Source organism: Panicum hallii, chromosome 6, assembly GCF_002211085.1.
Source record: "Panicum hallii strain FIL2 chromosome 6, PHallii_v3.1, whole genome shotgun sequence".
NCBI lineage: Eukaryota > Viridiplantae > Streptophyta > Magnoliopsida > Poales > Poaceae > Panicum > Panicum hallii.
Window position 1 is genome coordinate 31,305,977 of NC_038047.1, and position 26,968 is coordinate 31,332,944.

At 47.0% G+C, this 26,968-nt stretch overlaps 1 protein-coding gene across 9 annotated transcripts; it reads right to left on the reverse strand.

The window, feature by feature from the left end:
* On the reverse strand, positions 1-8,083 carry LOC112897430 (thylakoid membrane protein slr0575-like). Of its 9 annotated transcripts, XR_003229662.1 has the most exons (12): positions 7,737-8,082; positions 7,581-7,627; positions 7,393-7,495; positions 7,034-7,120; positions 6,122-6,205; positions 5,890-5,943; positions 4,826-4,906; positions 4,223-4,271; positions 4,021-4,129; positions 973-1,112; positions 552-708; positions 1-465 (listed from the first exon to the last, which is right to left on the reverse strand). XR_003229662.1 is itself a non-coding variant. In XM_025965721.1 (9 exons), the coding sequence occupies exons 1-9, from the start codon at positions 7,977-7,979 to the stop codon at positions 4,077-4,079; spliced, it is 801 nt and encodes a 266-aa protein (XP_025821506.1). In that variant the 5' UTR covers positions 7,980-8,081; the 3' UTR covers positions 3,731-4,076. The 9 variants fall into 9 exon arrangements, 3 of the variants coding, with proteins under 3 accessions (XP_025821506.1, XP_025821507.1, XP_025821508.1); XR_003229661.1 differs by having other exon boundaries at positions 1-643; XR_003229660.1 differs by having other exon boundaries at positions 1-708.
* Between the last annotated feature and the right edge of the window lie 18,885 nt (positions 8,084-26,968).

A 26,968-nucleotide genomic window follows, 5' to 3' on the forward strand; every position in this document is an offset into this window, starting at 1 on the left:
TCAGCTCCATCAGCTACGAGACCGTATGAATTAAGCTGCTAATAATACTGCAAGTACAAGAGAGCAGATGTGGCTGACTGGTCATAAGATTCCTCATTTGACCATCATGTAGTAGCAATCACAACCTAAATATCCCTTAGTAGCCTAGCCTAAGCACACACCAGAAAAGCTGGTGCTCGTCAAGGGTGCATGTGGCATGAGAGTCACACATGAGCGAGTGGAAGCCGCACGACAACTGCAGCCACTGCTCACATGATCTTCCATTCAGCATGTGCCGTTTTTGTTTTCAGAAGCTGCAGTGTCAGTCTGCGTCAGTATTCAGTAGATGCACGGCTGCTAATTTACTGTTATGCTTATGCTTCCCAGTTAGCAAACCACGCAGGGTCCTGACATTCCTTCCTGTAAACCTGCTGCCGATTCACCTGGACGTCCTGCTTCTGGAGTTGGGGCCCAGAATCATGGGTTCTAGATGCAGCACAGAAAACATTCACATGATTGTCGTCTGGTAATAGCTAGTATTTGTCATCTGCTCTGTCAGTAACCTGGCCTACCAGAAGAAGGATCTACTGTTGTCAGTGCTCAGTGTTGCCTAGATCCAGATCCTGGAATGGATTGATTGATTACTCTTCTGTGGTCCTCAGATCTGTTGCAGCAATTCTCTATATTATTCACTCATGTGTCGATCCTTCCCTGAAATGTTTCACTCCTCTGCATGTGGATGCAGGAGAGGGGTGAACCACAAAGCATGCTAAAGTACAGCATTATGTATGCTACACCACTGAAGAACATTACAAACTCTAGTGTCAAGAAACAATGTCTGAACTGAATATATCCTAATATCCAAATGTTCTGCTTCTACTGCATTCCGCACAAATGCACAAAAAATACATGGCATATTAGAGAGATGGATGTGCCAAATCCAACGTTATTCAAACATCCTGAAGGGTTCCATGGAAAGAAAAAGCTAAATACCTTTCAATTATATGGACAGCACTCCCAATCAAGTCCATTTACATCTATGTTACAATAGCTTTTTCTTTGCACAAGCCCTTGGAGTGTATGAAAGTGTCAGATCGCAGTCAAGAGTCAACAACCAATTATAGCTATCAAAGCTGAGAAGCCAAAACAAAAAGAAGGGTAAAATATGACACTGTTAACATCATGTATGTAAAATTTGCGGATCAAAGAAAAAGAAGAAATAATTTTAGTTTTTGTAACACCCTAATTTTGAATTTAGGAACTTAAATAAATTTTGCTAGAATTCCTTTTAGGACCCATAAGGTTTTTATCTCCTCATTTTGATTTTAAAGCATTTATCATGAATTAATAGCAATTTAATAAAATATAAAAAGAAATATAAGGAACTATAGGTTTTGTGCATTTCATGACCCTTTGCATTGTTTTATTGATTGTCTAACATTTGAATTTAAATTTCAAATTCAAACTCAAATACATTTGAATGCATTTCTTTTTCTGTCTCATTCTCTAGTTGGGCCCAGCCCACTTCTTTTTTTCTTTTTTCTCTTTCTTTTTCTCCTTGCGGCCCAGCCCAGCCGGCTCTCTCTTCTCTCCTGCACGGCCCAGCCCAGGCGGCCTTTCTTTTCTCTCCTCTTTCCTTTCCTCCGCGCGGCCCAGCGACGTTTCCCCGGCCCAGGTCGCCCGCGCGCCGGACTTTCCTTTCCTCCCCCCTTCTCTCACTGATAGGCGGGGCCCACCTGTCAGGACCGTCCCCGACGTCAGGCGCAAGTCCGGCTCGGACTCGCACCCGAGGCCGGCGCTGCTTCGCCGCGTGGGCCACGGGCCCGCACGCCTAGGCTCGCGGCCGCCCCTATTTAAGGCCCCGATCCGTGCCCTAGCTCTCCCCAAGCCGCAGCCGCCGCCATTGCCAAGCTTTGGGAGCTCACCGCACCACCGCTCCGCCGTTCCCCGCCGTCGAGCCAGCGGCCCTGAAGCTTCACGTGGTGGTGAGGATCCTCGCCGGCCTCTCTTTTCCCCTCTTCCCTGCCCTATTGTGCTCGCGCGACCTCACCGTCGTTCCCGAGCCGCCGCTCACGCCGATTCCGCCGCCCCCAAAGCCCCTAGATTGATTACCTGTGACGCCCGCTATCTCTCAGTGCAAACCGCACTCGAAACCGGGGCCGGGAGCACGTTTACGCATTTTCCCCGGCGAGCCGCCGCCGCTCTCCCTCACCGCCGGCGTCTTGCGCCGCAACCCGCCCCCCAAACCGTCCCACGCCATCAGATCTAGATCCAACAGGTTAGAGTAGATCTAACCCGAGTCAATAGATCCAGGTACCGGTCAACCAAGGTTTGTTTTGCGCTTTAGCCCCTGAGTTTTATAGAAATCAACCCGTAATCCACGGTAGTTCAAAAGTATTCACGAATAGATCATTTTTCTTCTGTTTAGCCCCCTGATTTTTTCAAAAATAGAACCAACAGTCCTAGATCCTTCTGTTTTATAATCTAACCCCTAAGTCTAAGGTTTAATTATGATCTAGCCCTCAGTTTCTTCGGTCAGAACCCTTCTAGTTTCAAATCTTCTATAAATAAGCCCCTAGAATCATGTTTTATCCCTAACTTCTTCATTTTAACTCTGTTTTCATCGATTCTTGCGCTCACGCGATCCTTACGACATATGCAGTAGCTTTATTACATTATTTTGCTCAGTTTATATTGATTGGTGTATTGTTTCTTATTTATTGTATTTGTTTGCTTGTATGTACTTGTGTATTATGATAGACGGTACGCAATTCGAGGGTCCACAAGAGCCCAACTTTGAAGACGTTCCCGAGCAGCAGCCATTCTTTGACGAAGGCAAGTGGTTCTTGATCATATTTCAGTCCTAATAACTTTATAAACACACACATTTACTTTATATACATGCATGCGTCTAGAATATGAAGGATCCCAAACTAAGGATATGCTTAGTTTCTTTTGAACTTCTTTGATTAAACTTGGGTTATTATATTTATGTTGTAGTCATGCTAGTTGCTTTTACTTAGATTTTGGTTGGATAATTTGAAAATCATGCCGCATTGGTTTACTCATGTTCTGGAATATTTTATTGGTGATAATTAAGATTATTATATTAATTGGAACATGGAGACCATCCAGAAAAACAGTGCAACTGCAATACTACATGGCTCTGGTCTCGGCTAATTAATTAGAAACTTTAGCTTGTAATGGCCTTAATGAAAGGGCAAGAGAGGAGTGCGTTGATGGGGTATAGCTCGGTCCTCTTGAGGTGTAGATATGATCCTGGGTAGGGCGTCTTCCTTATTAGGGAGGATTATGACCACTACGGCCTGAAAACTTAGCGGACCGTTACAAGTTAGGGAATTTTTGTAAAGGTCTTATAATAAGCCCCTGCCACTCACCTTGGAAGTGTTTAAGGGTCTTGCAAACCGGGCATCAAGGGAAACACGAATTGTGGGTAAAGTGTACAACCTTTGCAGAGTGAAAATTGATATATCAGCCGTGCTCACGGTTAAGAGCGGCTTAGACACTCACATGATAATTAAACTTGAAGATAATCTAAATCGATGTTCTTTATCTATTTATCTATGTTGATGTTATTTTATCTCTTATTTATTTAAGGGTTGGTATATATTTACACTTAGTTAATGTCTGCTTAATAAAACTTGATCAACTAAAAATGCTTATCACAGTCAAATCATATCAGCTTTTCCTTAATTATAGCCTTGCATGTCATATAATTTACTCCACTTGCTGAGTACCAACCATAAGTGCACTCACACTTGCTTTATTAAAAATAATGCTGCTCAAAACAAGATAATTGTCTGAAGTTCCTTGAAGATTCCGAAGAATACTAAGCGTATGCCTCCCAATCATCTGCCTGTGAAGTTGAAGTCCGCTGCTAATTATAAAAGTTTATTTATTCACTTAAGACTAAGACTGTCGGTCTTAGTCTTAAGTGAATATTGTTTCGGTATACACTTGTGAAGTCTACTGTATCTGTGGAACTTGATCCTGGCGCATATATAGGATGCATTCGGTTACCTTTTCTAAACCGGGTTTGACAGTTTTGTATTTGAGGAACTTCCCGAAGTTTGTTTCTAAGTAGTCTCTGAGATAAGGCGAACTTCATATAGATCATCGCCACCGTTTCCTGCATTGGTACAATAATGTTGCAACAATGGGTGAGATAGAGTACACATACTTGATAGTATTCTGAAGCAATACAAAAATTAGCGAAACTAACCAATTTCCGCCTTAATACCAGGACCAAAAAAGGAGGTGAATTTTGCCTGCAGACAAATATACGGAGGAATCAATACTCATAATTTTACACACTTAATTCTATTACAGGTTCTCTCGTAGTTGCGTCGTTGTTATTCTCTTCCTCTTAATGCAATACGTGCTTAGGCACGTTCGCAAAAAAAAGTAAAATAAAAGGTGTGTTTTTATCTAACAAGATGTGTTTTGTTCTACAACATCCTATAATTTTCAGCTAAACTGGGGTATCCACTGTCCAAGTCGCGGTACACTGGAAATAGCTCCCTACTTGGTTTTAAGGAACTGAGCTAGGCTTAGTTTGGTGGGAGTTGTGGGTGTACACCCCCAACCACCCATGTTCGAGTCTTCTTCCAACTCGAATTTGGGTGCCTATTTCTTCTTATTTACAGGACCACCTAGTTTTTTTATTTTAAAACTGCTTCTAAGGTATGTTTTTTTTGAAGCAGTTGATTATCCAAAAAACTCATCTATTTCCAAACTGCTGCTAATGTTTCTATATTTATATAACACAGAATTGGTATTGTTTCATGCTTCAGGCCAAAACAGGTAACTAAGGAGGCAGTTTCACCTGTCTCTTCTCAAAATCAGATAGCTCCAGTGCTTTGGCTTCAAATACCAGAACTAAACTGTATTTCCCATCCTCAGTTACCTACATTCAAATATTACTGTGAATCCTGTATACAGAAATGCATCGAGGGAATTGAGCTGGCCATTTGATAACTCATGCAGATAATTTGTAATGTAACTAAATATTCTTGGACTGAAAGAACAGAAGATGGCAATCAGAAATGTAATCCATTGGAAAGTCCAAAAGGTATAGGGATGATAGCAAAGACTATCTAAATTTTTCTTGTGCAATACCTACTTCATGAATTCGGTAACAAGACATAGCAGCATTATGTTCATGGAACATTGATTAACCTGTAGCAAACTATATTTTTCGAATTATCTATAGCAGTGAGTTCATTGACTTCATTAATCTGTACCAAATAATGTTTTTTTCCATTTATTGGATCAGAAAAAGACCATGTGGCCCCCTGGCTTCGTCTTAAGAGAGGGGAGTACCGAACACTTTATCCTCTCAATTGGATGCTCTATCATTTATCTGGTAGCAGAGAATCAACTGTGGCATTTATAGTTTGTTTCAAAAACAAAATGAAGGTTTAGTTCAAAATTTTTAAAGAAACCATAATCTCTCTTAAGTTCCACCTAAACCATGGTATCTGTTTCCTCATATGAATTTCATTCCTCTTTGATACTCACCATTATGTTGATTGATCACTCAAATAAGTAGCAGTTGATTGGTTACAGTACTAGAACACTAAAGTTAATTGTCTTTTATTGGAAATATTTTTTCGTCATTGAATTTTGGTTGAAGTAACCACATAAATTGTTTCAACAACATTCTATAACGATACCAATGTCAACTCCACAATTATTTGTACCACACAAATTGTGTGCACAGTCTGAATCTGAAGTCATCTTGTACTATGTAGTTGGTAAAATCCTGATTCATGAATTTTACTCAACTCTAAAAAACAACGCAAATACAAAACCAATAAAATATGCTATTCACAATTTGCAATATATGGAGTGCTACTCCAAAGAATAAAACAGACACAGTGAACTTACTTCTTCTTGAATTTTTTGTAAAATAGGCGCATTACGTCTAGGAATGCCACCACCCTATCATTTAGGGCAAAAAAAGAAGGCATAAGAGGAAGCAACAAAAGTCCTTACTATGAAGAGAGACATTTTGTAAGACATATAGCACCAATGACCATTAGCTGAGTTTCGAAAATAGTCGATATGAATGAACTAAAACCATGATAATTTCATGTAAATGGACCGACTGAAGAATTACCAAACCGTATTGAAAGATTCGCTGTAGCGCTTCATCCAGGTGCTGCTCATCACCATATCTAAAACGTGTAACATCACTCCTGACCTAGAGATAAGCAATGATGTCAGATTAACAAATGTACTGTAGAAAATTTGCTATTATTTGATTGTATGCTTGATCCTTCTAAGCTATTTTGTCAGTTCAGATCATTCCAACTTTTTCCGTGCAAATGTATGACAATATTACTTTAACCAAAAGGCAAAGTTCAGGCTTGAGTGCAAAAACTTAAAAGGTATTGCACTATTAGCTCAAAAGCATATGCTGGACATTGCGATAATTCCTAATTAGTATGATTAAGCATGTGTAACAACTTAATCAATGGTCTAAGGTACCATAGTGTGTTGCATCAAAATCAAATAGATCATCAAGCTCTGGTCGTAGTAACTATCTGGGACTGTGGTTGTTAGGAGGTAAGTTTTAAGTGATATTGTGATGTCAAAATTTTGCATATTTCACTTATATCAGTCTATTGCATCATGATGTAACTAAATAAGTGATAGTCACAGATTGAAAAGTAAAAAATTAACCAAGGAGTCTATTATTTTCCTTTGTTAGATGCTCCATGTAGATTTCTAGAAATTAACTAAGATTTCTAGTGTTACGCATTTCTACTTTAATCCTCAAGGCTGAAATTGTGACATCATGCGGTATTATGATGGTACAAACATCAGGTGGGGTTGAAATTGTGTCAGTTTCTTTTCCCAGGACCGCTCTTTCAAACAAATTTCAAGTTTGTCTCATGTTTGAAGTTCTGCCTTCAGCAAATATTTGGTTATGTAGCCCAATTTCGCTTAAGATGAAAATATAACGGAATACAAACAGTTCACCACATCATACTAAATAGTCATGTTTGATCTGATGAATAAAGATTACCTGCTTCAGAATGGGGGTGGCACACTTTTCTCTTAGAGCAAGAGCCTCAGCGTAGGTTATGCAGGGCACTGGTTTCAGTTCTGCATACTGCATATAGAAAATTCAGAATCAAAACATACCTCAGCAAAGAAATCATGCACCTTTCAACCTAAATTACTAAATCATTATCATTCAATTGAGATTCTCAGTGCAAACTGCATCTCGAGACTTAATTTCAAGCACGAAACCTCGAGGCACATGATTTAGAGAAGACAAATGATTGTCAGAGGCACCTGCAGAGCCTAGAGGTAACGAGATAGTCCCTAAAGATGTTATCCAGTAATGTATTGTACATGTACATATGTAGGGAGAGTTCTTGCCTTCAAGGCCATGCCGATGATTGTGAGAGGAAACCCGTAGGTTAGCAGCAGCGCTGACCACTCCGAGCCGGGAAGCAGGTTGAAATACGAGCCGAATCCATACCTGAGATGCAAGCACACATGGCCTTCATGACAGGGCATTCTGAATATCTTAGACGGATAAGACTGGAGAAAAATTCAGAACTCACGACAGGAGCGAGATCCCAACTCCCAGCCCAATCACACCGAAGGACACCTACAAATGACCAGCGATTCAGCACCCAAGGACTCGATTGCTCGGTGTGACAACGGCCAAGGCGCAGCGACCATGTTCCAAGAAGCAAGAAATAGCCGGGGCCGTGCACCTTGGCGAGGGAGAACTCGTCGTCCGGGACGGCAGCCTTGCCGGCAGAGGCGCCGGTTGGCTGCGCAGCGGGCGCTGCGGAAGGAGGTGACGATGGCTTCGCGGCGCGTATGGGCGCGACGGCGCGCCCCAGCCGCCGCGGCGGGAGGGACAAGAACACACAGGTCGCCCGGCGGCGAGGGGAGGCTGGCGCCGGGAGCACGGCAAGCGCCCGGACCGCGTGCGCCGCGCACTGCACAGACATCTCTCCCTTTTGCTCTGTCTCTCCACCGCGCGTCACATCAGCAGTGAAGTGATTCTTGAGGGTCCTCGCCGCAAAATATTTTTTTTTCCCCTCGGCAAATATTGGATGGCAGCGAACGGGAGGAGCAGGAGGGAGACGGTGGTGGCTGGGGTTTTGGCGCGTATGTGGGAAGAAACGAGTGGATCACACACAAACGAACGGAGGCCAGAAATAAAATTCGAGCTGGTGTCTAACGAAGTGGAAAAATGAACAGGGATTAAGGCCATTATATTCACCTTGCCAAACACTAATTTTCGAGTTTTCTAACCACTTTTGTGATACAAAGGCATAATGATGACCACATGTGATACTTAATAGCCACAATATAGCCTTATAGAAGTTCAAGTGGATTTCACACAAATGATAAATAAGAGGACATATGGATAATGGCACTTAGATGAAGAGAAAAAAGGCCGAAGGCAGGAAAATAACTGATTGCTGATTGGGGAATGATCATAGTAATCATTGCACCTTGAATGTTACAAAAGACTCTGGATGCAACAAGACCATCAACAAAAGAATCATCAACTATGAGAACATGAGGCACACAAATAATAATCCATTTCCAACAAGTGTGATTAAACTTCCAAATGAAAAACCCAAAGAGCAATACATCATAAAAGCATGATTGCTAAATGCAAATAGAATGATCATAGTAATCATTGCATCTTGAATGTTACAACTCTTTAAGACTTTGGATGCAACAAGACGATCAATAAAAGAGTCATCAACTATGAGAACATAAGGAGTGGCCATGATACCCTCTGTTTTATGTCGACTATGCAAACCCTTGATATTGGGTTGTCTTATAGCGGAGTTGTTCTTTGAGTGAAGCTAAGTGCACCCGTATATATAGTTAGTTGTGGGCATATTGTGTAGCATCTGGTTGTCAAATATTGCAATATGATGAGTGAACATATCCGTATGATTTGAATATAAATCCTGCGGCTATATTGAAAATATCTTTAGATTTATGAACAATTAGTAGCTGTACTTAGAATAGAAAACAATGAATAGTAACAACATCTAACTATCATAACTTGCAATACGATGAGTGAGCATATCTATAAGATATGGAATATATCCACAATGAACTCCCTTTGTAGAGGATGCAAACTGTCATGCATATCACAACATGTCAAGCTTGTAGGCATATTAGTGAAAACAAAGTCCATGAGTGCTATATACACATGTGTTAATACCAGTCCGTCCATAAGTGTTGTGTACACATGTGTTAGTACCATCTTGCTTGTAGGGGAAGGATGGGACTGACTTAAAATCCTTTGTTCTTTAACCATGTCACATATGTGTTCACCTTTTTACATGAAGCGAGACCGAAAGTGTAAGTGGGGTGCAATGTGTACGACTCTCACGTATGGATTAGTGTGTTGGCTCATGAAGGAACACATGGCATGATATATGGCACCGACACTAGAGGTAGGAAGTGCACAAAGATGGAGCATTCCTGTACAAGAGTTGTGGATAAGTTGTTACATTGACGAGGATGTCGGTCCCGGGGAGGGCAGGGGGGTTGCTTGTGACACCTCTCCCATTCTTGATATGGCCTAGTAGTGGCTCATGAGTGTTGTGTGCATATGAGTTAGTACCACCTTTAGCAAAGGTCAAGTTATTGTCCTCCAACCATAGAGCCTCTGGTTAACCTTTTTATACAAGGACAAAGGTATAAGTGAGGTGCTATGTGCATGCAGCCCACCCCTCTAAAGGGCTTGGCAATGTGGTTTTGGATGACGAGGTGTTACACCATGTATTGCAAATGCCTAATCAATTGAATAGTTTTTCATAACTCTAAATTTCAAGGAAAAAATTGACTTAATGTGTATTTGTATTTTTCTGTATCTCTTGAGTGTTTTTGCTGTTGAAATGTGTGGATATGGAACATGCATGTACCTTTCCTATATACTTTTCATTTGGGTTTTTCTTGAAGTTCTTCAAATCAGCTATCTTAAATATAGTCCAACTGGTGTATAAATTAAGTGGTCATGTAATGGGATCACGAGCAAGTACTATTAAAATTGTAAGTTTGTGGGGTTAAGTTCATGAACTACATGAAAATCAGGAATGGATGTGCCGAAGTCGAAGGTAGAAAAAAGAGACCAATATCAGTTAGCTAGGCATATTGTACACTACAGAAAAAATCATTAGCTAAAAGTACTTCAACAAAAATGCACACTGCTGTTATGAAGTCCAATCATTGGGTAGCCTTCTCCATTGGTGAAGTAAGAAGAAGGCTTGGGTTTTGATGTTGTGGGGTTGCGGAGGAGAGGAGTGGTGGTCAATAACGGTACGGGCTGGGGAAGGGGAACTAGTATTTTAATGGTCACTAACAGTAGTGGAAACAAGAGACTAGGGCAACATAGGTGAATGTGGCGGTGGGAACGTCCACTAAAACATTTTTGAGTAAACTTTTTGTTCAATATGATTGAGATTTGAAAATTAGTTTTGTGCATTGCGAACTCTAGCAAATTCATTTTTGTTCGAATAGATTTTCCTTTACCAAGTAGTTTAAGAATTATTTTACTAAATATTTGTAGTAAATTTTCATCAAAAGTTCCCAAGGCGTGGAATATACCATTGTTCCATGTTCTCTCTTCCTCTAAAGAACCCAAGGGTTTGCCAAGGCTTTACAACAAAGGTAGTGGTGGTATTGTTACAATTGGGGATTCCATAGAGCCCTTGCCTTCTCGCAATAGTTGGTTGTAATAGCCTTTGTTCATTCATTGTCACCCTTCTTCTCCCTAGATCTATCCCGCTACATGTTCATTCGCCCTCACCCCCTATTTCTACTTATTCTTTCTCGCTCTGGTTCATTACCAATCTTTATTTTCTTATAGATTTTAGGATCATCAACATGGCTGCATAGCTGAATCTCAACATCATTGCCTCATGTTGTGCCAATTCAGGATCTATAGTGGCCACCATGACAGGGTGATTGTGGACTATCACCTATCATCTCCATAGTATTGGTACACCTTGACGTTTCGCATTGACGCTGCGCTAGGTCACTATAACATCGGGATGGTGAACGATAGCACCTCCAGGCATATCTTCATAATTCTTCCACCCCCCATAGTGAAGCGTCCCCCCATCAGGGAAGACTTAAAAGTGTGAATTTACCAGTCCCAGGAGGCTGATAACACTTTTATTACAACAGATGATACATCACCGTACAACTCTTCGCGGTAATGGGCAATGAAGTGCCACTATCGCGAGAATTACAACTAAAACCCACACTACTACACTAGTTACGAAAAGAGGATCATCAGAGTCTTGCGCCATGCGGAATCCAACGGTGGCCTCAACCACAGGCAAGACTGGGTGCAGGACGAAACCCTACTCGTTGTCTTCGGGGACGTAGTCTGGGTCTCCCACTGTAAAAGTAAGAATGGGGTGAGTACAAACGTACTCAGCAAGTCCAATCACACCCACGGAGGGGGTATAACAGAATTTAATGCACCAGGTAATCCAAGGACAAGGTTATGGTTCGTTTACGGAAAAATTCGGTTATATGCAGAGGTTCGTTTAAAAATATTTTCAAAACTAGTTTTCAAACACCAAAAAGCACGTAATGTTGATCCACACAGGATCCAAGTTTTAAACTGCTACCGGACTCCCCGTCCGCCGTAGCACACGGCACAACTGCCGGACACCTTCCAAACAACTCACACCAGCCCGTCCATTCCCAGAGAGAAACACTAGTTATGTGACCACACCGTAACTTGCCCAATACCGTGGGCCCGGCTATTCGAATAGATTTTAACTCTGCAGAGGTGTGCAACTTTACCCACAGGTGGGGTACCACAGCACGATCACCTTAGTGTCGGTGCAGATCCCAACAAAGCCATTACCCACCTTAGCTAGACCTGACTAGCCACCACGGGATCCATCAAGGGGTCATTCGACCTATCTCCGAGGTTTAACCGGGGCATAAGTCACACAGAGCTTATCCCTTCTCCTTGATCACCCGTTGCTCTCAGCTCTCCTGATGGCTACCAGACTAACTAGTGGGATTTATGCTAAGCCGTTGCCCATACAACGGTCAAGTGGTTTGCACGACAGGAAGCTAGGTGAGATGACACATCAACTCGGTCCTTAGGGGTGACAAGATGGATATCTCCCTTCCTCGCTCAACCACACAGGTACGAGCACACCAACGGCAATTCACACAGAAATGCCATCCATCCCGTCTAACTCGTCTTTCAAAACCACATTTTATCCCTTCCCACACACACACATTTTCTTTATAAAACCAGGTGGTCAAGGTATGGCTATCACAAACAAGGGTGGCTATCCTACCGTGTTTTCAGCAAGCAAAACCATGCCATTTTATAAAACAGGCCACTGGGTTGTGTTTATAAAAACTAGGACAGAAACATGCATCAAAGGGCGGAATTGAACTTGCCATCGTCAAGTCCTTGCGGAAAGTCTTGATCGAAGCACTGTCCCTCGGGTTCGGGGTCGCAGAACTGGTCCTCGGTTGCTTGGTCGCAGTCGGGAACTCCTTCGTTCACTCCGTGTCCTACGACGCAAACAAACATACATACAATCAAGCGAAAGAACTAAAAGCTTTTATCATTGGGCTTGAATCGGAAATGATTTAGTTACGGAGTTAGGGGTGATATCTTTGGGTGGTTTCTTAATGACATGGCTGACACTATACTAGAAAGGGCGTGGTAAAGTTTCGGGTTGATCGGAGGTCGTTTCGCACATAAAATGACGAGCTAAAGAGGGTTCGGGTGGTTAAACAGGGCTCCAGGGATTTATTCGTAAGTATCTGGAGGGGGCAAGGGCCTATTTGCTAATCCTAAAAATACCCTATGCATGCTAAAAAGTATCAAATATATCTTGGTTTATGTATCGAGGGTTCGTTTTGAAATAACGGAAAGGGTGAGGCTTCTTTTTGTAAAAGGGAGTGAATGGGGGGGGGTTTCTTTGGGGAAAACAGGGAAAGGGAGGGGGTTATGGGCATAATGCCCTTTCTTCCTCCTCTCCCGTTGACAGGAAACAGGGGAGGGGAGGGGGAGGTCCGGCGCCGGCCAAATTCCGGCGGCCGGGGCCCGGGGCGGCTCGGGGTTGAGGGGGAAAAGAGAGAGGGGACGGAGGGGAGTCGATTCCCCCACTCACCACGGGCTGGGGTGGAGCAGGGAGGTGTGCCCACGGCGGGCGGCGGGCGGCGGTGGTGCCACGGGCGGCGGCGGCGCTGCGGGCTAGGAGAGAGGGCAGAGGCGGAGGTGGAAGTCGTGGGGGGGGTAGCGGGCCGCGCGAGGCCTATTTATAGGCGGCCAGAGGGAGTGGGCGGTGGTGGCCGGTGCGGAGGCCGGCGGGCGGCGCGGAGCGCCTTAATGGCGGCCGCGTCGCGGCGTTGGTGTCGTCGAGCGGCGACGCGGGCGGCGAGGCCGGGGTGGCGTGACGGCTCGGGCATGTGGGCGGGCGCTGTGCGAGCACAGGGCGGCGCAGCAGGGGAGCAGCGGCGAGTGGCGACGGGCGGCGCGGCGGTCGTGCAGTCGCGCGTGCGTGCCGTGGCCATGCGCGTGCGCGTGGGTCGCGTGCGCGCGCGGTGCGGCGGTACGCGCGCGTACGGCGGCGTGCGCGTGAGGGCAAGGCGGCGTGGCCGAGGCCAGAGGCCGGGCGGCGCGGCGAACGACGGGCGGCGCGGCACGCGCTGGCGCGGCAGCGGCGGGCGGCGCGGCGTCGCGGGGCCGGGCGCGCGCGTGCGCGCGCGGCGCGGCGCGCGGTCACGCGGCACGCGTGCGCGTGCGGCACGGCCGGGCGGGGCCGGCAGTACTCGGGCGCGCAGCCAGGGAAGGGAAGGAGAGGAAAACAGGAAGGAAGGAAGGAGGAAAGAAAAGAGAGGGAAGGAAGGAAAAGGGAAAAGAAAGAAAAGGGAAGGGAAGGAAAAAGAAAAGGAGGAAGGGAAAAGAAAAGAAATGGGGAGAAAAAGAGAAAGAAAGAGAGGGAGGGAGGAGTGCCGGCGCCGGTCGCGGCGGTGACCGCGGCGGGTCGGCCATGCGCGGGGAAGCGCGCAGCGCGAGGAGAACAGCAAGGGGGGGGGGGGAAAGGAAGACACGTCGGCGCCAATCGCGGCCGCAGCCGCGGCCGGTCGGCCACGCGCGCGGTATTCGCGCGAGGTGAGGAAGAAAAGGAGTCGCGCCGGCGCTAATCCCGGCGGGCGGTCGTGGGCAACAAGCCATCGAGCGATGCGGAACGGAACAGCGATCCAGTTAGAATTAGGGTTTTGACAACGAATCGTTTTTACGAACTACTCTAGCGCATGATTTAATTAAGTGAATTTTCGGGGCGTCACAAACCTACCCCACTTAAATGAATCTCGTCCTCGAGATTCGGCTGGCTCCTAAACAGATGGGGAAATTCCTTCTTTAGAGCCTCCTCGCGTTCCCAGGTTGCTTCCTCTACTCCGTGTCTGCTCCATTGAACTCTGCATATCCGTACTTCGGAGTTTCTTGTCCTTCTAGTGACAGTGTCTAGGATTTTGACCGGCACTTCCTGGTATCGCAGATCCGGCTGTAGATCTATTGTTTCCACCGGCACATGTTCTCCCTCAGGTGCTCTTAAACACCTTCTTAATTGCAAAACATGGAACACTGGGTGTATATCTGACATTCCTTCGGGTAACTCCAGTTGGTATGCCACGGCTCCGACTTTCTTTAGAACCCGATACGGTCCAATGTATCGAGGGGCTAATTTTCCTTGTACCTGAAATCTTCGTGTCCCTCGAATGGGTGAGACTTTGAGATAGACAAAATCGCCCGGGTTGAAACTTATTTCCCGCCTCTTCTTGTCTGCGTAGCTCTTTTGTCGGGACTGGGCCGTTTTCAATTTCTCGCGGATTTCCGCTACTTTTTCCTCTGCTTCTTTTATAAGTGCGGGTCCTACTAGGGCACGTTCTCCAACTTCCGACCATATCAAGGGAGTTTTACACTTCCTTCCATAGAGAGCTTCGAATGGCGACATGCCCAAGCTGGCTTGGTAACCATTGTTATACGAGAATTCTGCATAAGGTAGACTCTGCTCCCAATCATTCCCATAGGTTAGGACGCATGCTCTCAGCATGTCCTCCATGACCTGATTTACCCTTTCGGTCTGACCATCCGTCTGTGGGTGGTATGCGGAGCTAAAATCCAACTTAGTGCCCATGGCTTTATGCAGGCTTTTCCAAAATCTAGAGGTGAATTGGGTTCCTCTGTCTGAGACAATTCTGCTAGGCACTCCATGTAACTTTACTATGTTCTCCACATAAAGCTTTGCCAGCTTTTCTCCACCGTAAGTGGTTCGTACGGGTATGAAATGAGCCGATTTAGTGAGTCGGTCTACTATCACCCATATGGAATCGTGTCCTTTCTGTGTTCGGGGTAGACCCACTACAAAGTCCATTCCTATTTCATCCCATTTCCAGACCGGGATAGGCAAGGGTTGCAATAATCCTGCCGGCTTTTGATGTTCGGCCTTGATCCTTTGGCAGGTATCACAATGTGCCACAAATCGTGCAATATCCGCTTTCATTCCATTCCACCAATACTTTTGCCTTATGTCCATATACATCTTGGTGGATCCTGGGTGGATGGAGTAGGCCGAGTTATGGGCTTCGTCCATGATCATCTGCCGGAAGTCTCCATTCTGGGGCACACAAATCCTATCCCCGTACCATAATGTCCCCCTATCGTCTACTCTGAAACCCGGTGCTTTGTTTTCTCCAGTTTGTTTGCAAATCTTTACTAACTCTTGATCCGACCCTTGAGCCTCTCTGATCCTATCCTCTAGTGTTGATTGGACGTTCAGCACCTGGCTGGAACCACGAGGCACAACGTGCACATTTAATCGTGCCATTTCCTCTCGTAGGTGGTCATCCTTGGGCCATAGGATTTTCGGCTTAGGGCATCGGCTACCACGTTTGCTTTCCCGGGGTGATACTGGATTGCCAAATCATAGTCCTTGACCAATTCCAACCATCTCCTTTGCCTTAGGTTTAAATCCGGTTGGGTGAATATATACTTCAAACTCTTGTGGTCGGTGTAAACCTCACACTTATTTCCAATCAGGTAGTGCCTCCAAATCTTAAGGGCATGCACTACGGCTGCCAATTCCAAATCATGGGTCGGATAATTCTGCTCATGAGTCCTGAGTTGGCGGGAAGCATATGCAACGACTTTCCCGTCTTGCATCAGTACACACCCTAATCCTTGTCGGGATGCGTCACAATAAATGACAAAGTCCCGATGAATATCCGGTAGGGTCAGCACTGGGGCGGTTGTCAGCCTTTGCTTCAGTTCTTGAAAACTTTTTTCACAATTTTCCGTCCAGGCGAACTTCTTCTCCTTCTTAAGAAGTTCCGTCATGGGTCGGGCTATCTTAGAAAATCCCTCAATAAACCTCCGATAGTATCCGGCTAACCCAAGGAAGCTCCTGATTTCACTAACGTTAGTTGGTCGCTGCCAGTTGGAGACTGCTTCGACCTTCTCTGGGTCCATAGCTACGCCTTCCGCGGTCAGGATGTGACCAAGGAAAGCTACTCTTTCCAGCCAGAATTCGCACTTGCTAAACTTAGCATAGAGCCTATGTGTCCTTAGCTTCTCCAATACTACCCGCAGATGTTGCTCATGTTCCTGAATACTCTTAGAGTAGATAAGTATGTCGTCGATAAAGACTACAACAAACTTATCCAGCTCGTCCATAAATACTTTGTTCATGAGGTTCATGAAATAGGCAGGGGCATTGGTTAGTCCGAAGGACATTACGGTGAACTCAAACTGTCCGTAACGGGTGACAAAAGCTGTCTTAGGGATGTCACTTTCTCTAATTTTGAGCTGGAAATACCCCGACCTTAGGTCGATCTTGGAAAAATACTTGGCTCCTTTTAGCTGATCGAACAGGTCATCAATCCTGGGGAGGGGGTACTTATTCTTAATGGTAACTTCATTCAGTGCCCGGTAATCTACACACAACCTCATACTTCCATCCTTCTTCTTGACAAACAGCACTGGGGCTCCCCATGGCGACGAGCTTGGTCTAATGAAGCCAATTCGCTGCAGTTCTTCTAGTTGTTTCTTTAATTCTGTTAACTCAGAAGCTGCCATCCTATAAGGTCTTTTGGCTATAGGGGATGTCCCGGGGATAAGGTCTATGACGAACTCTATGTCCCTGTCCGGCGGCATACCGGGAAGCTCTTCGGGGAATACATCCGGGTACTCGTTTACTACCGGGACTCCTTCTAAGGGCTTGGCTTCCAGGCTAAACACCATTGGGTCAAACTTACTATCCCGGGTATGGCAGATCACTTGTACTCCTTCGGGGTTTGTTAGGTGTACCACTTTGTCTGTACAGCCTATGAGACCATTGTGTCGGCTTAACCAGTCCATTCCAAGGATCACGTCTATTCCCCCAGACTTAAGTACTACCAAATCTGCTAGAAATTCTACCCCACTTAAATTGATCCTTACCCGTGGACAACCTAATTGACAATTGATGTCGCCTCCAGGCGTCCGGGTTAATAGGGGTGTATTTAGTAGTACTGTAGGTATTTTGTGTTTTTCCACAAAGCTTGAGGATATGAACGAGTGCGATGCTCCAGAATCAAATAGTACTGTTGCCAGAGCTGAGTTGACTAGGTACTCACCGAGCACTACGCCTTGAGCCTCTTGAGCCTCCTGCGCGTCGATGTGATTGACGCGGGCTCGTCCAAATGATTGCTGGGGCTGTTTCATCTGCTGGCCGTTGTCGTTGTTGCGGATAGGCACTCGGTTGGCACCGGTCAGGGCTGGTCTGGGTCCATTCATCGAGTTGGAGAAGGCTGATGTGGCCGGCTTATTCTTGGCGTAAGGGCAATTGGCAATATAATGCCCTATCTCGCGGCAGTTGAAGCAGGCCCTTGCATTGCTCTGTGGGACCCTCATGGTATCCTGGCTTCTAGGCTGTGCTTCAGGGGCCCGTGATCCTGTCACTTGGGACTGAGTCCTATACTGCATTGGGGCCTGAGATCTTGGTGCGGTGTAGTTGGAGTTTCTCGGCTTTTGGAAGCGGTCCTGCTGGCGGGCCTTACTTTCCAAGAATTTGCGTTTGTTATCCTTCCTCTCTTCGGCTTTGGCCCTTTCCGTGAGGATAGCCTTGTTCATCAGGGTGTTGAAGTCCGGATAGATCTGGGGGGTAAGCAAGGTCCGGAGTTCTGGGCTTAATCCCTTCTTGAACATATCTTGCTTCTTATCGTCGTCGTTCACTTCCTCTGGCGCGTATCGGGCCAATTCTATAAACCGGTGGGTGTACTCTTCCACTGTCATGCTTCCTTGTTGTAGTGCGCGGAATTCATCCGCCTTGCGCTTCATGGTAGCTGAAGGGATGTGGTAGCGGCGGAATTCCCTTACGAATTCTCCCCAGGTGATGGTAGAGGCATCTTCGGCTGCGGCGCAATAGTTTTCCCACCAGGATAATGCTGTTCCGGTGAGCTGGTGGGCTGCCAGTAGGACTTTATCCCGGTCCTGGCATTCGAATAGTTCGAGCTTCCTCTGAATTACTCGCAACCAGTCGTCAGCATCCAACGGGTTGCAGGATCCGGCGAAGGTAGGTGGCTTGGTCCTTAGAAAGGCCGTCAGCTTGTCGTTCATATTCTGCCCTCGTGGCTGCCGGTTAATGAGGGCATTCGCCAGTGTCTCCAGAATGAGGGTCTGGTTATGGATTATCTGCGCCAAGTCTCCGAGGGGCGGGGGTGGTGGTAGTTGCTCTCCTTCTTGACTTCCTCCTCGGTTCTGGCTTACTTCTTGTTCCCCTTGGGGAAGATCTTGTTCAACGGGCTGTGCTCCGGCACTAGCGGCTACTGGGTTCCGGCCACGGGAGGCCCTCGCAGCATTCCTGGGGGTCACCTGTTGATTGGGTAAATTAGGGTTACGATTATGTGATGTTTAAGTTGTTTAATTCGTATATAGGGCAGAATCTACCTTCTGCCTGTATTCATATAAATAATCAGCACACAACAAACCAGCACACAACATCACAAACAACAAGCACGAACCATTTTATTACTGCAAGGGGGGTGCAACTTAGGGTAAGGCTAGGCCTCGTACTACTCGTCCAGGATCAGGCACGATTTAACAAAAGCGGCTAGGGATACATCACTAGGGTAGCGACGGTCATTCTACTCGCGGGGCGTGCCTTCTTCTGGGGCGGGGAGCGTGAGTGATCCTTGCCCGCCGTCCTCTAGGTTTCCATTGGTCGAGGGTTGCGCTGCAGCATCTCCTTCGGCGGCAGCAGCGGAACTTTCAGGGTTCTCGGGTGGGGCTTGTGTGTTTCTGAAGAGTGTCCCCCATCCTATGATGGGTGTCCCGAGTAAAACATGGTCCTCCCCTATCGCCAGGACTGGTGTTCCGCTTTGGGTCCAATCTTGCATACGCCGGTCTCGGGCTTGCCTGAGGATCTCTTGGGCGACCGCTTCGCTACTGACCGCGGCTGCGGCTCTCGCCTCGGCGTGGGCGGCTCGGATCTGCTGTATCCTTACTGCGAGCTCTGCTTGCTCGGCTCGATGGGTCTGCTCCCTTAGAAGGTTGGCTTGCTCATCAAAGAGTTGGTCCAGGGCGGCTAGGTAAGTGGCCACTTGGTACAGGGGGCCTTCTTCGTGGCGACGTCGTTCCAGGTTTCTCATGCGTGCTTCCCAGACTGGGGTTCTGATGGCCGGCGGGAAGAACTTCGCTGGCGTGGAGGCGAGGTGTTCTTCAAAAATCCGGCACAAATAACGGAGTGCTTTTCTGATGGCTAAGGGGTAGGTGTCTTGGTGTCTAAACCCTGTGGCGGTCGCCCGCCAGGGCTGGATGTCGGGGTAGCGGTTGCTCCTGGCGACGACCAGGATCACCCTGCAGCGGAGGGTACCATGGTGCTCATACTCTCGGCTGTAGTACCTTGGGCGCTCCGTAACGCCAAGGTCCTCCAGGGTGTTGATCAAGAGGCTGGGGAATCCAGGTGCAGCTTGGCAATCGCCCTAGGTCCATCCTTCCTCAGCCATCTGAAACAGAAACAGGGTAAACAACCTGGTACAGGTGCAAAAGGGAGTAGATGATATTTATTATTACAACAAGGGTGGTACAGTTTTCATAGATACGTGGTCATTAGGGTAGGGTTTTAGCTAGGGGTGCTAATCTTATCATGGGGATTCTTCCTCGGTCCTGATAGAGCGCTTCTTTATTGGAAGGAACCGATCCATCTCGTTTTCGGTCTGAGTACCCTTATCCCAATGGGTTTCCATGGGTTCTTCTTCTTCTTCCTCTATCCATCCACCTATTCCGTTGCGGTTCTCGTATTCTTGCATCTGGGCTTGGAGGGCGGCTAAGGAATACTCGGCGCTTGCGGCTCTTGTCCGTTGTTCCTCCAGCTCCTGGGTTATCTTTTCAATCCCATGGATTAGCTGCTTCAGTTGTGCCGCCTGTTCGCGGTAGAGTGCATCCAAGCCAGTAAGGTAGATGGACAGGTGGGAGACCGTATCTTCTAGGTCTTCTTCTTCTCGTCCAAGTCCCCTCATCCGGGCGATCCAAGTGCGTCCTCTTCCCTCAGCAGGTGGGAAAAATCCCATAGGAGTCCGCTGAAGGTGTCGCCTGTAAAGCACACGCAGCCGGCGCAGGGCTTTACGGGTGGCCTTTCGATAGGTGTCGGGGAAGCGGAAACCAGTGGTGGAGATGAACCAAGGGTCCACATCAGGGTAGCGGGTGCTTTTCTCCACAAAAACCATTATGTCGCACCGAAGGGTGCCTCCGGCGATGTACTCACGGTAGGCATACTCCGGTGGTTCCATAACCCCGACGCGTTCCAGGCTGAGCAATAGTAACTTGGGGAGGCCGGGCTCTGCGTGGCAGATTCCGCTAACCCATCCATTGCCAGCCATCTGGAACAAGGCAAAGACCAGTGGTGAGTGTTTGTGCAGAAAATTTCTAAATCGGGATAAGTTCTAGGGCTTGAAAAGGGGTCTCGCTCCTAGGGTCACGTCCTACGGCCAGCCTACGGCCAGCCTACGGCTCTGATACCACCTGAAGCGTCCCCCCATCAGGGAAGACTTAAAAGTGTGAATTTACCAGTCCCAGGAGGCTGATAACACTTTTATTACAACAGATGGTACATCACCGTACAACTCTTCGCGGTAATGGGCAATGAAGCGCCACTATCGCGAGAATTACAACTAAAACCCACACTACTACACTAGTTACGAAAAGAGGATCATCAGAGTCTTGCGCCATGCGGAATCCAACGGTGGCCTCAACCACAGGCAAGACTGGGTGCAGGATGAAACCCTACTCATTGTCTTCGGGGACGTAGTCTGGGTCTCCCACTGTAAAAGTAAGAATGGGGTGAGTACAAACGTACTCAGCAAGTCCAATCACACCCACGGAAGGGGTATAACAGAATTTAATGCACCAGGTAATCCAAGGACAAGGTTATGGTTCGTTTACGGAAAAATTCGGTTATATGCAGAGGTTCGTTTAAAAATATTTTCAAAACTAGTTTTCAAACACCAAAAAGCACGTAATGTTGATCCACACAGGATCCAAGTTTTAAACTGCTACCGGACTCCCCGTCCGCCGTAGCACACGGCACAACTGCCGGACACCTTCCAAACAACTCACACCAGCCCGTCCATTCCCAGAGAGAAACACTAGTTATGTGACCACACCGTAACTTGCCCAATACCGTGGGCCCGGCTATTCGAATAGATTTTAACTCTGCAGAGGTGTGCAACTTTACCCACAGGTGGGGTACCACAGCACGATCACCTTAGTGTCGGTGCAGATCCCAACAAAGCCATTACCCACCTTAGCTAGACCTGACTAGCCACCACGGGATCCATCAAGGGGTCATTCGACCTATCTCCGAGGTTTAACCGGGGCATAAGTCACACAGAGCTTATCCCTTCTCCTTGATCACCCGTTGCTCTCAGCTCTCCTGATGGCTACCAGACTAACTAGTGGGATTTATGCTAAGCCGTTGCCCATACAACGGTCAAGTGGTTTGCACGACAGGAAGCTAGGTGAGATGACACATCAACTCGGTCCTTAGGGGTGACAAGATGGATATCTCCCTTCCTCGCTCAACCACACAGGTACGAGCACACCAACGGCAATTCACACAGAAATGCCATCCATCCCGTCTAACTCGTCTTTCAAAACCACATTTTATCCCTTCCCACACACACACACATTTTCTTTATAAAACCAGGTGGTCAAGGTATGGCTATCACAAACAAGGGTGGCTATCCTACCGTGTTTTCAGCAAGCAAAACCATGCCATTTTATAAAACAGGCCACTGGGTTGTGTTTATAAAAACTAGGACAGAAACATGCATCAAAGGGCGGAATTGAACTTGCCATCGTCAAGTCCTTGCGGAAAGTCCTGATCGAAGCACTGTCCCTCGGGTTCGGGGTCACAGAACTGGTCCTCGGTTGCTTGGTCGCAGTCGGGAACTCCTTCGTTCACTCCGTGTCCTACGACGCAAACAAACATACATACAATCAAGCGAAAGAACTAAAAGCTTTTATCATTGGGCTTGAATCGGAAATGATTTAGTTACGGAGTTAGGGGTGATATCTTTGGGTGGTTTCTTAATGACATGGCTGAAACTATACTAGAAAGGGCGTGGTAAAGTTTCGGGTTGATCGGAGGTCGTTTCGCACATAAAATGACGAGCTAAAGAGGGTTCGGGTGGTTAAACAGGGCTCCAGGGATTTATTCGTAAGTATCTGGAGGGGGCAAGGGCCTATTTGCTAATCCTAGAAATACCCTATGCATGCTAAAAAGTATCAAATATATCTTGGTTTATGTATCGAGGGTTCGTTTTGAAATAACGGAAAGGGTGAGGCTTCTTTTTGTAAAAGGGAGTGAATGGGGGGGGGTTTCTTTGGGGAAAACAGGGAAAGGGAGGGGGTTATGGGCATAATGCCCTTTCTTCCTCCTCTCCCGTTGACAGGAAACAGGGGAGGGGAGGGGGAGGTCCGGCGCCGGCCAAATTCCGGCGGCCGGGGCCCGGGGCGGCTCGGGGTTGAGGGGGAAAAGAGAGAGGGGACGGAGGGGAGTCGATTCCCCCACTCACCACGGGCTGGGGTGGAGCAGGGAGGTGTGCCCACGGCGGGCGGCGGGCGGCGGTGGTGCCACGGGCGGCGGCGGCGCTGCGGGCTAGGAGAGAGGGCAGAGGCGGAGGTGGAAGTCGTGGGGGGGTAGCGGGCCGCGCGAGGCCTATTTATAGGCGGCCAGAGGGAGTGGGCGGTGGTGGCCGGTGCGGAGGCCGGCGGGCGGCGCGGAGCGCCTTAATGGCGGCCGCGTCGCGGCGTTGGTGTCGTCGAGCGGCGACGCGGGCGGCGAGGCCGGGGCGGCGTGACGGCTCGGGCACGTGGGCGGGCGCTGTGCGAGCACAGGGCGGCGCAGCAGGGGAGCAGCGGCGAGTGGCGACGGGCGGCGCGGCGGTCGTGCAGTCGCGCGTGCGTGCCGTGGCCGTGCGCGTGCGCGTGGGTCGCGTGCGCGCGCGGTGCGGCGGTACGCGCGTGTACGGCGGCGTGCGCGTGAGGGCAAGGCGGCGTGGCCGAGGCCAGAGGCCGGGCGGCGCGGCAGCGGCGGGCGGCGCGACGTCGCGGGGCCGGGCGCGCGGTCACGCGGCACGCGTGCGCGTGCGGCACGGCCGGGCGGGGCCGGCAGTACTCGGGCGCGCAGCCAGGGAAGGGAAGGAGAGGAAAACAGGAAGGAAGGAAGGAGGAAAGAAAAGAGAGGGAAGGAAGGAAAAGGGAAAAGAAAGAAAAGGGAAGGGAAGGAAAAAGAAAAGGAGGAAGGGAAAAGAAAAGAAATGGGGAGAAAAAGAGAAAGAAAGAGAGGGAGGGAGGAGTGCCGGCGCCGGTCGCGGCGGTGACCGCGGCCGGTCGGCCATGCGCGGTGAAGCGCGCATCGCGAGGAGAACAGCGAGGGGGGGAAGGAAGACGCGTCGGCGCCAATCGCGGCCGCAGCCGCGGCCGGTCGGCCACGCGCGCGGTATTCGCGCGAGGTGAGGAAGAAAAGGAGTCGTGCCGGCGCTAATCCCGGCGGGCGGTCGTGGGCAACAAGCCATCGAGCGATGCGGAATGGAACAGTGATCCAGTTAGAATTAGGGTTTTGACAACGAATCGTTTTTACGAACTACTCTAGCGCATGATTTAATTAAGTGAATTTTCGGGGCGTCACACATAGACATTGAGTGTCTTCACGGCCACACATGTGTTGGTGGTCGTTAAATACCATTGCGACCGTCAAAATATCGGTGAATAAATTGGATATAAATATAGTTCTATGCATTATTTGCTTTGAACTAATAAACTCCATGAGTTTTGGTGTCTTAAAGTGTTTTTTTATGAATATGCTTAGCATATACACTGTATGAATCTAGATGGAGCATATGCAATTTTGGTGCAAAATGGACTTCAAAAATATCATCATTGAAAAAAAAATCTGAAATGTCAAATTGCATAGCATCATATCGAAGAGGTCGCCAAGACGATCAAGATGGATGTATTATTTGCCACATTCTGAGCTCAGTTCAAAAAGATGTGAAAATTGCAAATTAAAAAGTACCGCTGATGTCAGCATTAGGGGTGGAAATGTGAATATGGATATCTGAAACATCCGATGTCAGTATCCGCTAAAACATCAATATGGAAACATAATAGTATCCAAATCTAATGTGATACTAAGTGGATATGAATGATTTTCTCTATCCGAATCCATATTTATGTTTGACAATATCTGATATTATCCATATATGTGAAGAATAAAGTACCATGTGAAAGTATTTAACACTTATTCTTATAACTAATGATGAATGCTAATAATTTTGATATTAATAATGATACTACATGTTGAAATTATTCAAATTTTTCTCCATGACTAATGATTAATTATACAAATTTTAATATTACTAACAATGTGTTCCAGCAAAATTATTTAAAAGTTATCTCTATTTTTAATGGCCAATGTTTTTTACTTTTAATAATAAGAATATATGAATAAAGATATATGAATATTAAGTTTAATTTAAATAATGTACTTTATCTGTTTATGGTTGAAATATTTTTATTTATATATTGATATTTTTAATAAATCTATTGATATAACTTATTTATAGGTTTATTAATTTATTATATTTAGTTATTGAGTTATTTACTGATACATCTTTGTCCATGTTTGTTATGTTCTCATACTTTAGTTTCTACTTGTATAATGATCTTGTTGTTCTAAAACCATCCCAAAAAAGCTAAATGCTATCTTCTAAATCGAGTAAATATCTGAATGCGAATCCAAATCTGAGGTATCCATTTTGTATTCGTATCCAAGAGCATATGAATTCATATTTGTATTCGAGTTAAAATATGGTAAAAAGTGCTATTCGAATTCGATTTCATGCAGATCCGATCCGATTCTGCCCATAGTCACCATGACATCAACCTCTCTGCCTTCCTCCGCGGCCGTACAATCCCCGTACTGGAAAAGGTAGGTTGGGCCTATGGCTACCTGGTGGTGTGGCACGGAGTCATGCACGGGAGCGTGTCTGTCCACCCAACTGACTAGCCACTTGGCGGCCTAATGGAGGCAGAGGCGTGGTTTGTGTGGGAGGAATGACCCCCCGGTTCAGGCGTCTGGGATCGGTTTTCTTCTAATTGTTTGTCCAGGTGCTCGGTGCATCAGCAGTCTTGCGGGGTTCTCTCACCTTGGATTTGGATTTTGGCACCAAAGCATGTGGAGAGGCAGGTTTCGTGCGCTAAAAGATGGACATAGACGTTTTTGGCACCAACTAATGTCACAACATCGGTTTCTCATCCAGGTGGTGCAAAAGAGAGGAAGCAGGGAATATTTCCCTAAAAATCAAGTGTAGCTTTTTCACTCCTCCATGGTACCTTCTCTCAATTGTACCATATTTTACTACTTCTTTCCCACTTGTGGAGGTGCCCACAGTGGGCGGTGCTTCGCCATGTAATTAAAAGATTAGTTTGGGAGTTAGAGTTAGAAGCTCTCCTTGGTTCTGGAGTCATCTTGAGTTTCTTTGAAGACTTTCCTCATTCAATGTAATGTTCTTCTTTGCATTTTCCCTTTGCCAAATTATGTTTTGCTCTACTTTCTAATGCCTAGATATAGAAGAGTAGTTGTGGGCTAAGTAGTCAGGTTGTGTTTTAGCATTATCTTTTCGCATGCTTGTCAAAAAAACCAAATACTTCTCTGTAACTGCGGGTGAAACTGAATCTTCCTGTATTTTCTGCCATGCAGACATGGAACAGATATAGATATTCACATCTTAACTTGGGTAGCGAGGATGATCATGACCTCTTCTATTGTGCATAGTAGATATTGGAGCATCTCTAGTACAAACAAGGTGTTTATACTAGAAATGAGCCATGGTTTGCGTCCTACCCTGCAAAAATATAGTGGTGAGTGGCAGGTGGTGATAGCCATGGTTTGCATATCTAGTACAAACAAGGTGTTTATACTACTTCTCTTGGAAAAATATAATAATCTGAAGTACTCTCAAGTATAATGCTAAAGTAGTATTTCATGTACTTGCGGATTTCTTTTAAAGAATTAAGAAATGCCAACAACTATAGATAGCAACCGGTATATTACCTGCGGGTTGAGAATATTCAGACCCGCATGCGCAAGGCCATTTCTGGACCTGTATCCGTGCCCATGACCCGCCACAGGTAAGAAACCGTGCCTGCACCTGCGACCCGCGGGTGCCGGGTACCCGCCGGTGCCGGGTATGGCTGCCAAGGAGCTGGGACTTGGAGGGGACGAGCAGTGAGCAGGTGGCCGCACGCTCTCCAGTCTCCAGGCCACGAGCGGCGGGTAGGCGGCTGCAGGGGTGCACATGCAGACTCCAGGCCGGAGGCAACGGGCCCGCAGTCGCTTCAGGGGCAGGTGCGGTTGGAGGGTCAGGCACTCGG

What these genes read in the sequence shown, in the direction of transcription:
- LOC112897430 (XM_025965721.1), bottom strand. Translation starts at nt 7,979, where the DNA reads ATGTCTGTGCAGTGCGCGGCGCACGCGGTCCGGGCGCTTGCCGTGCTC. An exon ending in TACAAAAAATTCAAGAAGAA is followed by an intron (nt 4,907 to 5,889) that starts GTAAGTTCACTG and finishes ATTTGAATGTAG; the next exon opens with GTAACTGAGGATGGGAAATA. An exon ending in CTGATTTTGAGAAGAGACAG is followed by an intron (nt 4,272 to 4,825) that starts GTGAAACTGCCT and finishes TATATTTGTCTG; the next exon opens with CAGGCAAAATTCACCTCCTT.